This window comes from Idiotropiscis lumnitzeri, chromosome 11 (genome assembly GCF_059441095.1).
Source record: "Idiotropiscis lumnitzeri isolate Australia: NSW breed Sydney's pygmy pipehorse chromosome 11, RoL_Ilum_1.0, whole genome shotgun sequence".
NCBI classification, from domain to species: Eukaryota; Metazoa; Chordata; class Actinopteri; order Syngnathiformes; family Syngnathidae; genus Idiotropiscis; species Idiotropiscis lumnitzeri.
Window position 1 is genome coordinate 13,686,603 of NC_142401.1, and position 15,459 is coordinate 13,702,061.

Sequence of the window (15,459 nt, forward strand, 5' to 3'; positions counted from 1 at the left end):
CTCCCCCGTTCCAATAACTTGCATAGGCTTATTGAAAACTCCAAATTGTCCCCACACGTATCTCTGGATACATGCGTTGCGATACAATTCAAGTACAGTTTATATTCAAGTGGAACGATTTGATTCGGTTTGTTATAATGGAATTACAATTTGATTTTTCCAGTCTTCAATATGGCTGTATCTTTTGTCATCTTGATTATCATGGCTCAACATTTACAAGCTCTCCAATACTCACACTATTCAAAAGAGTGGAATTCAAAGAAACCACAAATGATCAGCACCATCAACCCGATTTATTTCACGATCCATACAAAGGGTATTACTACTCCAGGACGTTATTTTCTAAGATCTAATTATTTGATACGGTTTGGTTTCATCCAAACTGATTTTTCAATCCAAAAAGTTTTTCATTAGGCACAAAAATACCAATGTGTGCTAAAAATGGTTCTTCTTTATGTCTGTGTAGATTTCTCAATCATCCAGGTCATGCTAATCTGTAATGGTTGAATTGAGACAGCTGGACTCTTCTTGTTTGTTGAATTTGTTGTGGTTTTTGTTGTTTTCCGAGAATTTTGAAAAGGGACTTGGGCAATTATGCTATGAGGGTAACAAAATGGACATTGAGTGTGCAGTAAACAGCTGAGTGGTTTAAATCCTGGAAAAAAATGCATAATGTATCCTTATAAAACAAGAGACTATTGTGGTGAAAGAACCGACAACTAATGCGGTACGCACAGCTCCCTGGGAACATAAACACGGACACGCACAACATCATGGAGACATCACGCGTGACTCTCCTGGAACCTTAGTAAAGATTTCAAATGTTAAAACATAAGCTGTGATATTTTATGACGGAAAGAGTTTGACAGTAAAGCAAATATTTTTAGAAGTACGCGCAAGGGGATAAAACACATATTCAAATGAGTCTGAGGTCAATCAGAAAGTATTGAGGTTAAGACGGTTTAATTGTTTTAGTGTGGCTCATGTTGTTTTACACTTTATTCCAGTTGAGAGTAAAATGTTGAAACATAAGGTTTTATGATGGCATAAGATTCCAACAAATTGTAGGTTAATCAAGAATATGTTTGATTTCCTAAACGTGTGAGCAGTGTATAAACAACAAACTCAAAGCCTATTTACTGCTTTTCAGTTTAAAAACAACAAAACACCTGCATTTTTTTTTATAGGCCTTCCTTGGAAAGTTCCTCCCTGTAACACAACTTTTCCAAATATTCCCGCTCACACCCATGTGGTGGATTGGCCTCGCACCAACACATGCAACTATTTAAGAGTCTTAATCATTGCCATTTGCACCGGAGTGCGCTGATACAGTACCGCTCAATGGGAACCCTTTCCTAGAAATCCTGAAGCGAGCTCTGTTCTCAGAAGGCCTGCGGACTTCTGTCTACGCGGATGCAGTTAAGCAAATATGTTTTCTAGTGTAAGAACACAAGAAAGAAAGTCCCCAAAGCATTTGTGTTGTTACGGAAATCACTCCAAGTCAGTGTGTAATATATAAAATGTAGTTTACAGGCAGGAGTGCAGGTCACGCTGACCTCATAAATGTGCTTTGCCCGATGATTAACGTGCATGTATGTGAGATGGCCTATTCCGAGGAATTCTCCTTCCCCCGAGGCATTTTTCTGGCAGACTTTTCCAAAGCGCTTGAGAAGGTCTTGTTATTAAATCTGCTCCCACCGGCTTCACAATATGAGCTGTCATTTTTTCCATGTTCAGAATACACAAGAGCAGATTCTAGGAACGCCGAAGATTATCCGTCTGGAAGATCTAACAGGCAAGCGGGACAATCATTTACACAGTAGACTGGGTGCTTACCAAGTATCTTCGAGGGAAAATGGCGCCATTGGTGGATATTTGGTGGGTGGGAGTGGCCGTGTGCAGGGGGGTGTGGGGTGCCACGTTTATGGTTAATGTTTTCATGAATGTCTGTTTGTGTGCGGTACGCAACAACAAACTCACTCGTGCTGATAAAAGGAGTTTTATGACTTCCCCAAAGAGAAAGTGACGTAAAAGGTTTTGTGCTTGCTCAAAATAGTTTTTCTCACCAATATAGAAATTTGAAAATATTTTTTTTTTTATAAATCATTTCATGCCTTTTGAATCTCCAGTATATAGCAGTGGTCCCCAACCGCTGGGCCGTGGGCCACTTTGGACCGGGCTGCGGCAGGCCACACTGATGAAAGAAAAAAAAATTGCAGTACGATAATTGCGGTTTATTTATTATTCAAGGCTGAATAATGTTTTATTTTTAAAAGTCTCCGTTACATCCATCTATGAACGACTCGCATATCAAGATGCTAATTGTCTCGGTCACATTACACTAATATTAAACCATACAAATGAGGAAGAAACCGACCACAGACGAAGCCCGTTTTGCACAATATGTAGCCAGAACATCCCATTACCGCCCCGCCCCGCTTTTTTTTGTTTATTATTTTTCTTTTATTGTTGATTAACTCATATTGCACAAATGCAGTATTAATCAGAATGCCAAGTTTCGACAAGTGGGCCTGCATCGAACAAATTCTTGTAACAAAAATGTTTGGGTAGACTTCCCCTTTAATAATAAAAATATCTGATTATCACGAAGCAATATTGTACTTTATAAAAATATTATAGTAATGACAATGAAATTAGATGTAAAGAATTGAAGAGCGTTTTTTTGCTTCATTTCCGGACATTGTGTTGATCCTTTTGGTGTGAGCGCCTTGACCACTTGGGGGAAGTATAATTCGGACATTGTGAAATGCTCGAAGAATAATTTTCACAACTCACCCAGTAAGATGCAGTAACAGATGGATACTATTTGGATGGATAGTTATTAGTAACGCAATGTATAGTTGTTTATCACTGTGACAATTTAACTGAAGGTAGACAATGCTAATTAATGCCTGTCTCCGTTTTTTTTGTTTGTTACTTTAAAAGGTCTGCTCGTGATGATGATCATGCAGATCACCAAATCCGAGGAAATTTGTTTGCATGTTGACAGACAACAAAAGCTCCAAAGATTTACTCAAGCAGACTATCCTTGCGCGCATGACTTGTTGTGATGTCTCGTCAACATTCTTCTTCTCAAATCAATTTCCATCTGGAATTTTAGGTGAGTTCAAAAGAAAAAAAAAAAAACTCCCTGAGGCGTCAACATATTGAGGGGGAGGGGCTTATGTGTTTCGATGACCTAGAAGCTGAGTTGTTTGGGGATTGCAGGGTCACCCATGGCAAACAAGTTCTAGGTGCGACACAACACCAAGGACAGCTCAAAAAACCCTAATGATGTTTGGAACTTCTGGAAACTACTACTGGGGACTTACCTAGAACACGATAGAGAATGTCTCCTGGCGGATCTTGGAAGGCCTTGGATTTGGGCGTGGGAAGTGTTTTTGCGATACCACAACAAAGAAAAGCCCAATTTTTGTGCTTCAAAAGGGGAAAAAATGGCCCCAAATGGGTGACTATATCTCACATGACTGGCTGATATGAGGCTTTTTAATCACATTTTTCTTCTTTTCATCGTTGTTCCGATGCTTCTGGGCCCCTAATAAAATTATAACGCTGACAAAATAATATGACACTCGGTAATAAACGTACAATTACCCGTATATTTCATTTACAATGAATTGGAGGCAAGATTTCTTTCCTGGAGTCCAAAACCCCTGGGGAGTCGCAGATGTGAGAAGTCATTTCTTTATTAGTGGTAGTTACTAAAGAATGCGGAAGATTATGATTGGAAGCCATTGCTGCTGATGCTGATGTCGCAGTTACGGAAAATCCATCTCGGAGCTCTTAATGGTTTGGTGGTCTTGTATTCACGCATTCATTCATGCACTCATGGGCTCAAGCCACAGGACTGAAGAATCGATTTGGATGTAACAAATTGACTGCAGTGCCGTCTCTCAGGGGGGCGACCTCGCTTTTGCTTTTTTACCATGATAACATATCACTGTTGTTTCCAAATATTTTCTGGTTTTAGGGCATCCTTAACAGCTGCATGCTGAGTGAAAACATCTTTCGAACAGTAAAAACATTTTTATTTGAAATTTCATTTTCGTTCAGTTTCTTACAAACATTGCTGGTACAAAAATGTGTCTAAAACTCCACTGCAGATTTATTGTGCAAGTCTATCATACTATAAGCAAATCAGTTATTCAGATCAAGTTCAACCAGAATGGCGAAAAAAAAAAAGAAGCTTCACATTTTCACTTCCGTCCTAGTTTGCATGTACGTTTGTGTTCAGAATAATAGCAGTAGGTTTTAGGGAGTAAAGTTCTTAATCCTTGAAAAAAAGTTTTTATTTGCATACATTTGAATACATTGGGAATAAATGAAATAAATAAAATAATGCAAATAAATTAGCAAATGTTGTTTCTGTTACAGAAATTGAAGGGAATTTAATATTACATATTAATGTCAACCTGCTAGCTGTCTATTGGATTTTTGTCTGGGAACCAAGCTGCCCACTCCATAGTGTTCATCTTGTGCTGTGTGTTTTCAGAAAAAAATAAAATTAATATTAGGCCATCAAACAATACTACATGAACTGAAAACTTGTAATTGTTGCTTTTGACTTCGGTTTGTTCCTATGTGTGCATTTTATTTGAAGAAACAATTGCTGCGGGTGTGATGATTAACAATTACTTCTTGGCCCAGTCGTTGGTGTGTAAGTAAAGATTTTGATTGATGTTGACTGTAAGAGTTGAAAGTTACTTAAACAGCTTCCATTCAGATCAATTTTACATTTATTCTTTAAATATTCAGTTAATATTAAAAAACGTACAACAAAGTATCAAGAGGACTCAGATTACTGCATTCGTCTCATCACAGAAATCAAAATTTTCCCCAAGGTACTGGTTGGCCCGTGGTGGCAAAAGTGACAAGGAGCCTTGACCTTGGCCACCCTGTAGCTCCGCCCCTTTTGACAGTAACGTTTTTTTAACAGCAAAATTCCTTTTTCATTACTTTCTCTAAAGGAACAACACATTTTTTAAGTGCATCATTCCCAATGCATGTGTGTGTATGACAATAAAAACTACTATCGGGATGTTGATTTTTTTTTTTTTATATACATCTTTAAACACACTAATATTATTCTGAACTATACATAAAGCGAGACCAGCCTAACTCACAAATGTCTCCTGTGCTCACAAGGGATTGGACACTGAGCTCTTTGTCGTGGGCCTGACGATGTGTCAGTGTTATTTTACAAGGTGCCAGTACTTGGGAAACACCTCAGCGAGAAGTTTTGTCCACCTCTAGCCGTCCTGTACGGCCTCGCCCGGGCCCTTAATGAGGCGCTTATGTCCCCTCTTGCCCGCGGGGCCGCGCGGCTTGGCAAAGGCCTGCTTGAAGGCGTGCTGCTTCGGATGGACCTCTTCATACAGAAACCCCTCCGTCAACTCATCTCCGTCGTCGATTTCCAACTAAACAGAGAGAGGAAAAAAAAATACAATGTTTTTGCCAGGTTGCACTTTGCATTGCTCCTTTTATGAAATTCTCCACAAAAATACAAAGCATGTAATGTTTCTTTTTCGCTTACAATTCTTAGAAAAGGAAAACTCAGAGGACATGACCTCAGTGTCCTCAAAGGAATTTTTTTCCTGCTGCTGCTCGATTGAATTTTCTATCCTTGCACAACTCCCTCTCACCTTTTTAGCAACCTGCAGCTGGTAATCTCGCTCCACTTCCTCCAGGAGTCGACTCTTGCAGCTGGAGTAGAGCATTCGCTCCTTGATGGTGCAGCTGTACCCGGGCATGGAGTAGATGAACACTAGAAACAAGATGACAGATGTTTAAATGATGCAAAAGCTCAAACCATCACTTCCGGTACCTACTTTTCACTTTCTGAAAGATTTTTTTTTTTTTGTAAATGTGGTTTATGAACTGTTAGTTCGACAAGGCAAGACAGATTTATTTACACCGTGCGATCATACACAAAGCAACGCAATGTGCTTTACACGATTAATAGCATTTACAAACAAAACGAGCTGATGATATTTAAAAAACAAAGTAAAGAAAGAAAAGTATCTTCTGAGAATTACTAAAAGAAAATACAGTGCAAATTAAATGCAGGCAAATCCTTTAAAAGACCACAAGCATAAGTATGTGAAAAAAGCAGACAGGTAGTTTATAACCTGGATTGAAATCATTCGAACCTAGAGCTGACTTCACGTCTGTTGGCCTCTTATTCCATTGGTGTGCAGCATAACAGCTAAATGCTGCTTCACCATGTTTGCTTTGAACTCTCAGCTCCACGAATTGACCATTGATCTTTGATATCGACCAGTAGCAGAACCTAAAAGTCTGTCCTGCAGCTAACTGAGAGCCAGTGTAAAGCCTTTAGGACTGCAGTATTATTTTTGGATCTCTTTGAACCCAAGCTGTAGCTGTTTGATGCTCTTTCAACGGCGTCCAGTCGGAAGATCGTTACAATAGTCACGTCTACTGGAGATAAAATCCCAGACAAGCTTCTCTTGGTTTGCGGGGAGCAGGCAACAAATTTTTTTTCAGGCTGCTTCAGAGATTGATTTAATATGACAGCTAAAAGTGTAAACCAGCACGTATATGTTAGTTGCATTTATGTTTCTACTTATCGGCCACCGTATGAAATGCTTTACGAAGTGGAGGTAGGAAATGATACCACAGCACTACCTCAAAGCACTCATCGTCCGGTCTGACTGCCGTGACAAATTTGTACACAAGTAGAACTACGATGTATACTGTAATTAAAACAACAAGTCAGCCTTTTTTCACTTATACATATATATATATTTTTAGTGCTTTGAACTCTAAAATGAGTAAATTTGATTGGGAAGAGTATTAAACGTGAAATTGAATTTTCCAACATTGCCGCAGTCGAGTCTTGCTGTTGAGTTTCTAAGAATTTTGTCCATCTCATGTGGAGTTTGCAAGTTTCCCCCTTTTCTGTTTTTTTTTTTCCTTTGAGTACTCCGGTTTCATCTCACATTCCAAGACCATGCATGCTGTGGTCATTAAAGACTCAAAATTGGCCACAAGTGTGAATGTGACTGTGAATAGTTGTTTATTTGTGCCTTGTGGGAAAGTCGCAACAGGTCCAGGTTCTTTTGCTGATGTTTGCAATTTTGTTTGCAAAAAATGACACATGATGTCACAAGTTCGCATGATGTAGCTTGATTTATGGATCAAGCAACAGGCTGCCTTTTGTAATATTGTACATTGATTTCAAGCTGCTGATTCCCCTGAATTGCGTCCTGCGAAGAATTCAGAGAAGCCACGAGTGGTTTATATCTGTCCATCCAGTTTGTACAGCGCTTGTCCTCATGAGGGTCATGGCTCAACTGACTTTGAGCTAAGGAAGCAAGGTACACCCTGGACTGGTCGGAGGTCAATCACAGGGCACATAAATAAACAACCATTCACTCACATTCACTTCTATAGAGAATGTAGACTCCTCACTGAATGCCAGAGTCAAGATTCAAACCCCGGTACTCAGAACTGCGAGGCAGACATACTACTTGGTCACCGTGCTGCTTGTGGTTTATACAGAAAACTAATTCTTCGAAATCAAATTACTGCTAGTTTGTCTCGTCCGTCTGGCCTATTTTAGACGGATGATATCGTCTGACTTCTGCTGCTAAATATAAGCCTGTTGTCAGGGCCCACACGTGGAGACATCCATGTAAATACAAATCAAGCATGGGACTCGATTATGGCGTACCAATGGATTCGAGGTAGTCGCCTTCATGGGAGTGTTTGTAGAGGAAGAAGTGATATCTTGGCGTGTCTTTGGGAACCCTGCAGGGCAAGTCCCGTGTCTCCATCAGGTGGCAATGAACCAGCTCAATGGTCTCCCGCTCCACATCCAGTCTCTGTGAGACGGAGGTGGTCATTCTGTGTTTGAATTATTTTGCCGTAATAAGTGATTGTGTTGGGGCGCTGACCAGCTGTATGTAGTTGATCTGCTTCTGGGCAAGTTGCTGGAGGGCTCGTCTGGCCGTCTCCTGCAGCGGGAACGCCAGACCTTGAAGGGTTTGCTGCTTACTATCCACACTGTTGTCTGCTGTTACCTGCAGGGGGCAGCAAGGCACACATCTCGTCTTTTAATGAAAAGGCGGTCAAAGATACAAGATGGGCCATTTTTCACTAACAGGCAGTTTATGTATTTTTTGATCATTAAACTGAAATTCGTGATCATTTAACTTTTTTTATCTCTTCATTTTGGAGAAATTAGGAAATAAGAGACTAATTGAAAAAGCCTAGTTTTAATTAGGAATATGGCCACGCCCCCCCCTCCACTCTCTCCATGTTTCGCTCGGAGTCATTGAAGGGACCAATTACAAACATTCCATTGGAAACCTTTATACTTACGTCCACAAACGGAGATCAATTGGCACCAAAATTCATGTAGACATGTCTACCCATGACACTATCAAAAGGATTAACCTCTCTGTGGCTGATTTATTTCATGTTGCAAAGTGAAACTGAAATGCTAAGTTTTATTGCTACGCTTGATACTGTACCATAAGATTAGGCCAGAATGAATGAATCCAAATTTATGCGTGAAATGCGGTGCAGTTGGTCCGCATGATCAGGCCTGAAAAACACATACCTGTTTGACTCTGCCCTGTGAAAGCAATCACAGTCACAGGTTAGCCGTCAGAATGCTTCAATCAGGCGCTATTCACACACTGCCTTGCAAAAGTATTCACACCCCTTTGACCTTTCCTACATTTTGTTCCAGCTATGGATTTAAAAAATGCCTTTAAAATTGACACATAAATACACGCAGCAATAAAGTTTTAGATTTTTTTTTTTTTAATTTATTAAAAGTAAGAAACTCAAATAGGGCAGCCCGGAACTACTTATACGAAAGACTATTCAAGCAAAACTAAAATTCAAGAACAAAGTTGCATGATATTTTCAAGATGTTATATTTTCAAGGAAAAAAAAGTCTCATTTTCAGAAAATGTTTTTGAGAGATAGGCTTCTTTTTTGGCGGATGAGGGGTTATATTTTTCACATGAGATTAATTGAGAGGGAGTTGACTGACATTTCTTTTTCAAGAAAAAAATATATAATTTGAGGATAAGTTTTATATATTTATAAAAATATTGTATTTTTTTCAGAAAGAGGAAAAGGAAAAAACTCTTTTTTTTTTTTTAGAAAAAAGGTTATTTTCAAGAAAAGAGGCTATAATTTCTTTCAAGAAAGAAGAAAGGAAAGCCGCCTTTCTTTGACACAATTAAAAATATATTCATATGAAAAAGATTGTTTTCGAGGAAAAAAAGTCATTTTTTCCAAGAAGCTAACATTTATTTCACAAAAACTCATCAAATCTTTCTATGAAACCATAATAATTTGAGAGGAATTAAAATCATTTTTTTTAAACGGTACAGTATTTTTCTTTCTAAAATATAAAGATGCATGTTATATTTGCTCTTTTCATTTTTAATAAATGTACTAAAATTTCCAAAAACATGTTTTCACCTTGTCACCAGGCACTCGGCATTACAGTACGAGTTGCACTTCATGTGGGGAAAAAAACAATTGAGTTCATTTTGGAATACAAAAATGTGGGCAATGTGGGTGAATACTTTTGCAATAAGACTATCACCGGGGTGATTTTAACATCTCACCTCAGTGAGCTTGATCCGCTGCAGTTCCTGCTCAGCTAGTGTGAGCGGGGCAGGACCGGAGCACAACGACACATGATGCTGGTAACCCAACAGGCAGACGTCCTCCTGTGGCGAGGAAGAAAAGAGATACAGTAGAGCAAGACCCCTTTAAACACGTCATTGCTGCACACTGCCAACCTAAAAGATTCTGACCTCTGATGTGCCAAACATCTCATACTTGACATGGCCACCGCCAAACTCCTTCTTGACGGTGGCACGGGTGGCAGCATACAGCATCTTGTCTTTGACCTGGAACCAGTAGACAAACAGGGACTCTTAATAACAATTCTTTGTTTTTTATGAGGAAAAAAATCAGCTCGACAAAGTAGAATGCTGTCTATATTCTATCAGATTGTTTTCATTTGGTTCTTGAATTTTTTTTCACTAAATTGTCCAACTTTGCTTTTTGACTTCTCCTCCCCCAAAGGTGAAAACAACACAATAGTTCGACACAATAGACGGCATGAAAAGCAATGGTGGCTGAAACAGAGGAAAACGGTCATTGGTAGGAAGAAGATGCTTTGTAAGTGATAAATATCTGAGGGGAGCAGTCAGTTCAAGCATGAAATCCTTAAAATTGACACAGTTGCGAAATACAGAAGTGACAGAGACTTGCCTGCGGAGCCATATTTACTTTCATAAAAACTGTGCCATGTGATATTTGATATATATGTATATATCTAAAATAAATAAATAAAAAAAATATATCTATATCTATCTCTCTCTCTTTCTCTCTCTCTCTCTCTATATATATATATATATGCCCTTTGAAAGACTGGCAACAAGTCCAGGGTGTGGTTCGCATTTTGCCCGAAGTCAAAGGTGTAGTCCCCAGTTTCCTTTAGATAAGCATCATAAAAAATGGATGGATGGAGGGATATTACTTTAGTCTAAAAAAGTGACTTTTTGCCTTTAAAATTCACAAGTGCATTATTATCCTCCATTAAGACTTTAAAATAGTAAGATTCCTGACTTCAAACTGATATGATTAGCGCCTCAAGAGTTGAAAATTATCACTTTAAGATAACCATTTTATGATTGTAGGCTGCAGATTGTAGTATCATAAGATCCATCCATGATCCAAGCCGCTAATCCTCACAAGGGTCACAGGCCTGCTGGAGCTTTTCCCAGCTGTCTACAGGCTGTAGGCGGGGTACACCGTGTACTGGTTAATCGCATGTATTAGAAAATTAAAGCTGTAATCGAAATAATAAAGTTGAGCTACCCTGACCCGGTTATCACTGTAACAAAAAGCACCACTTGGCATTGGACCCTTGAGTGAGGGATTTTTTTCCCATTGTTTTGTGTTATGCAAAGTGTTGACTTAATAGAAAGAAAATGTGCGGCCTTTTAGACTGTGTAACCTAACATCATCTTATCAGTAATTCATACCGGCGGCTACAGAAGACTGAGGATATCTTTGAATTAATATCGCCAACGGCCAAGACAGCTTGTGATGCTAACAGTCAGCTGCTTGTTGTGCTGACACTGGAGATTGAGATCAGTTGATTAACTGCCATGCAGCACATTGGTTCCACACACAATCACAGCTGAACACACTCGCCATTGTTCAAAACAAATCTTAAGTCTTTCACTTGACTTTCAATGACATTATCTGATAATCTCACTACTTCCATTGTGGTGCAATTTGGTTGACTGATGGGTTAATGAAAAGTGAAATAGCTAGATAATTTCACAAAAGTATCATGTAACAAAACTAAACTAAAATAGAGTAAAAACAAACATTTAAAGTCACGCATGTCAGACGTGTAACAGGGGACGCTACAACAGCTTACCTAGCTAGGTAGAAACAAAGAAAATGGCCCGCATGCTGAGCAAATAGATAAAGTAAAATGGTTTTGATTAGCTAGCTAAGAGATTGATTAATCAATTCATAGATGGATGCATATCAGACCTGCTAATTTAAAAGACAAAGTGACATGAATTCAATTAGTTAGGTAGGTAGCATATTAGAAATGGCAGAAATGCTTCTTTAAAAATCAACGTAATGTTCACTCGTTTAGCTTCCTAGTAGATGGATTTATCTATGGAAAATGCAAACATGTTATGCAAGGCAAAATAGCTCAAATAGCAATCTATCAAATAGTGTGTGACATGCTATGCTAAAAAGCGGAGCGAAATTATCTCCATTAACTAACTTGCGGATCGAATGATAGCCCACATTTCTGCTTTCTGTGTTCTGTGCATTACGTTTCGCAGACAGCCCAAGTCAACTCGCTCTGACTGCTCGTGTTAAGTGTGTTGATCAGGGAAGGATAAAGGTCGTGACCAGGGTGACCTACAGAGGACTGATCAGGTGACCAGGATAAGAAGAGCCACTCAAAGCCCAGTGCATTGTGGGAGTCCAGGCGGTAGAGTACATAGCAGGGCTCTTGCTGGTCCAACAGAGGTAGAAGGAAGTGGTCGTAGTCCTGGTCCCAGCTCCGCTCTGGTTCCCGGTAGGCCCCCAGCACCAGCTGTTCTGAAAGTCACACCAGGCGGACATTACATACTTTACCTTGAATTAATACACATGCTAGCAGGATTATGTTTAAATTCTTTAGTAAACTTTCTATCTATCTATCTATCTATCGTCTAGCTAGCAAATTGAGGTCATGTTTTGTTTTTAGTGCGAAATATCTGCCACTTCATAGCTTATTGGGTTAATGTCACTTTGCCTTTTAACATAGCATTTTCTCACCATCAATCTACTGATTAGCCATGCGAGCTAATGTTACTTTGCTTTTTAGAGTAACATACCAGACATTTTTTCTAAATTAATCTTTTGCTGGATACCAATGCGAGGTAATGTTTTCTTTTTTTTGTGGAACACATACAGGCCATTTTCTGACGAACAAGCCCATAGTTAGCGACCTAATTAAGCTAATGTTGCTTAGCTTTTGAAGCATAGCTTATTAGCCATCTCCTAGTTATCTAATCACACTAATGTTGCCTGGCTTTTTACTTGTGTCCTGCAAACAGTTGCTATTCTGAGGGGCAACACATTCCTATTCTGCATATTTTCCACCAACTATCCTTCCATAACCTTGCCTTTGTTTTGTCAGTACACATTAGGAACAACATTGTATGAGATCCAGTGCAAAATGCTACTTACATAGATAATTATAGTTATGTTTAATTTTGACCGTGAAAATTTGATGTTCGCATTTTCTTAGTTCTCATTCATAATAGTACCCGACTAGTGGGCAGGATTTAAAATGATTCCTTCACTCTTCCTTAGCGCTTTTGGCAATCAGATTACTATTTTGCTGTATGTTAACATTTCTGTTAGCTGTTATGTTAGCATTATATACCTGATGACAGAACATGATTTAACATTCTTATCGCTTTTCCGGACTCATGTTATCTTTCTATTTGTTAGCATACCAACAGTTAGCGTTGTAGCATTTGAGGAATTCTCTAGTCATTTTCAAGAGCACAGTGATGTATAATCTTGTTATTTGGAACCAACCCAAAAAATAGCTAGTAAGCATTGTAGCATTTTTTTTAATAGTGACTACAGGAAATGATCCAACAAGAGGCACGTTAGAACTTTTTGCAATCAGGTAGCCTCTGGCTAATTTTTTTGCATTATCGTGCCTGACTGTTGATGATATAACATAGCACGCACTGTACTCAGGTTACTTTCTTGCTAAAAGTTAGCATAACAGCTGCTAGCATGTTAATATTCTACCACAGTAGGCTTTAGCAACCAAACACGTCCCTTGATGCATGAGGTGTTCCAGAATTAGCAACGGTAGGAATCTGTGCAGGCTTTTTGGCATACTTAACATTAGCAAGCTAGCTCTTAGCATCTTAAGAATCCCAGTTTTGCTGGGCCAAATAGCTGCCCTTATCCTCGCTCAATAATGAGTCAGTGATGAAAAGCAGCCTAAGGCTTGCATGCCACCAGGCAGAAATTGGTTCACATGACCCACCCAAATAAAAGATGGAGCACATGAGTGATGTCACCGATGTTAAAAAGGGTCTGTACATAAAAACAAGAGTCATGAGTGGTGTGACACAAGAGTCAGAAGCACACGTCACATGAAGATACCTAGAAAACATTGGCCTCGCTGACCCTTTTCCTTTGTAACACTTCCCCAGCTGCCATCAGATGTTTTTCTTTTCCTTTCCTTCCTGTCTCCAGATCTTTTTATGTTATCTTTTTCTGAGTAGCGCCTCTTTTGTTTCCTGAAAGCCAACCCCTGTTTTGAAATGATCAGCAAGAACATTTTACACTTGTCATCAAGGTACCATTGGAAGGATGCTTTAGTCCATTACATTTATATTACATGGATATTATTTGAATTCATAGTTAGACCAGCTAATAATACATTTATTACAATGTGAGATGTTTTAAATGTCTTATAAAAACATACAAATGTTTGACTTTTGGCTTAGCACCTTATAGTCGGAGATTGCCACATGATGGTTTATATTTATATTTCTTGCTCATATACTCCACCAATTACAATTTCTTTAACTGACACCATAATCCAAGTTGCTTGTAGTTTATTCAAAAGATATTTGAAGAGTAAAAAGAAGAAAAAGCAATTCCAACATGAAAGTGGACGAATTGGGCCTCAGAGTTCTTATTCAAGGAAAATTCATGAAATGACGAGATCCTTTGCCCTGAAATTAACCAAAAATAATTACTTCAAATAGAAACGGCAGAGTTCCTGTTGAATTTTGTGCCAGGCTGCTCGATAGGTTTGTGTGTGCCCTGTTATGAGAGATGTTTTTACCCAATTTTGTGTTGATTGGTCAAACAGGGTCTCAGCTGCTGAATTTCTTCATTGAGGACCCCCTCTAAAATATATATTTTTGTACAATGTAATTTGATTAATATTAACAACCAGAAATTCCATGAATAAAGTCAACGAATGGTCAGTCATATCCGCTTCTTTATGACAAGCTCTCAAAATGACCAGACTCCTGGCCCTGGAATCGCCCAAAACTTCAAACCAAAATGGTGAACTTCCACTTCTATTTCAAGCGTGGGTCCTTGAGTCTTTTTTCTGTGTCTTTGTGTCCAATGGTCAAACGGTTGTTGCGGACAGATATTTTTTTTTCTACCATTTTGTTACTTTTGGACATGGTTATTCTGGACACCTAAAAGTCATATATTCATGCAACAAAAGATTCCAAGAAGGCCCGATGACACTACAAAACCGCTCACGAACAGCAGCAAAGCCAGTGAAAGACTATCAACCAAATGTTATCCAGTCACTCCAGTGGTGTGTTGTGGGGTCACTCACCGTCTTGTATGCACACCTTAATGAGGCGTACCGCTCCCCCTCTCGCCCGGGCCAGAAACTCCCTCAGCTCTGGCGTCACCACTAGGGCTAGAAACATGGCGGCTCAAGCAGTGGCAAGAAAGCAGCAGGGTTGTTCTTGTAGCAGGCCCCAAGAAATTGTCACTCCAAGTCAGGAGAAAGCTTAAAAAAAAATCTATCAAAATGAAATTTTAAAAGTCAACGATTTACTCAGTCAAGTTTAAAATGTCAAACAAAATACAGTTATGAAGTGCTGTTAGGGGCACCAGGGACCTTATGGGTGTGCGAGATAGGACATCGCTCAAGTAACTGGGACAGTATCGTGTGCACACAGATAGGGAACATGATCACCCACCCTGACTACCAAATTTAGCTCCCACCAACAGTCCAGTCTTGGAGCTGACCTGTGAAAAAAACATGCACCCAACACCACAAGTGTAGGGGCAGGTGACGTACATGTCAAGTTGCAAAACTGTTCAGATGGAAACAGTGACTGCAGACAAGCAGTC

General features: G+C 39.2%; 1 protein-coding gene across 2 annotated transcripts; it reads right to left on the reverse strand.

Moving 5' to 3' along the window:
* Positions 1 to 4,084: 4,084 nt before the first annotated feature.
* twf2 (twinfilin actin binding protein 2) lies at positions 4,085 to 15,248 on the reverse strand. 2 transcript variants are annotated; one of them, XM_088309081.1, is made up of 10 exons: positions 13,729 to 13,808; positions 13,610 to 13,659; positions 11,975 to 12,153; positions 9,825 to 9,920; positions 9,633 to 9,737; positions 8,606 to 8,620; positions 7,938 to 8,063; positions 7,715 to 7,865; positions 5,664 to 5,785; positions 4,085 to 5,438 (listed from the first exon to the last, which is right to left on the reverse strand). In XM_088309081.1, the coding sequence occupies exons 1-10, from the start codon at positions 13,737 to 13,739 to the stop codon at positions 5,271 to 5,273; spliced, it is 1,023 nt and encodes a 340-aa protein (XP_088165207.1). In that variant the 5' UTR covers positions 13,740 to 13,808; the 3' UTR covers positions 4,085 to 5,270. The 2 variants fall into 2 exon arrangements, with proteins under 2 accessions (XP_088165207.1, XP_088165206.1); XM_088309080.1 differs by lacking the exons at positions 13,610 to 13,659; positions 13,729 to 13,808 and adding an exon at positions 14,933 to 15,248.
* Between the last annotated feature and the right edge of the window lie 211 nt (positions 15,249 to 15,459).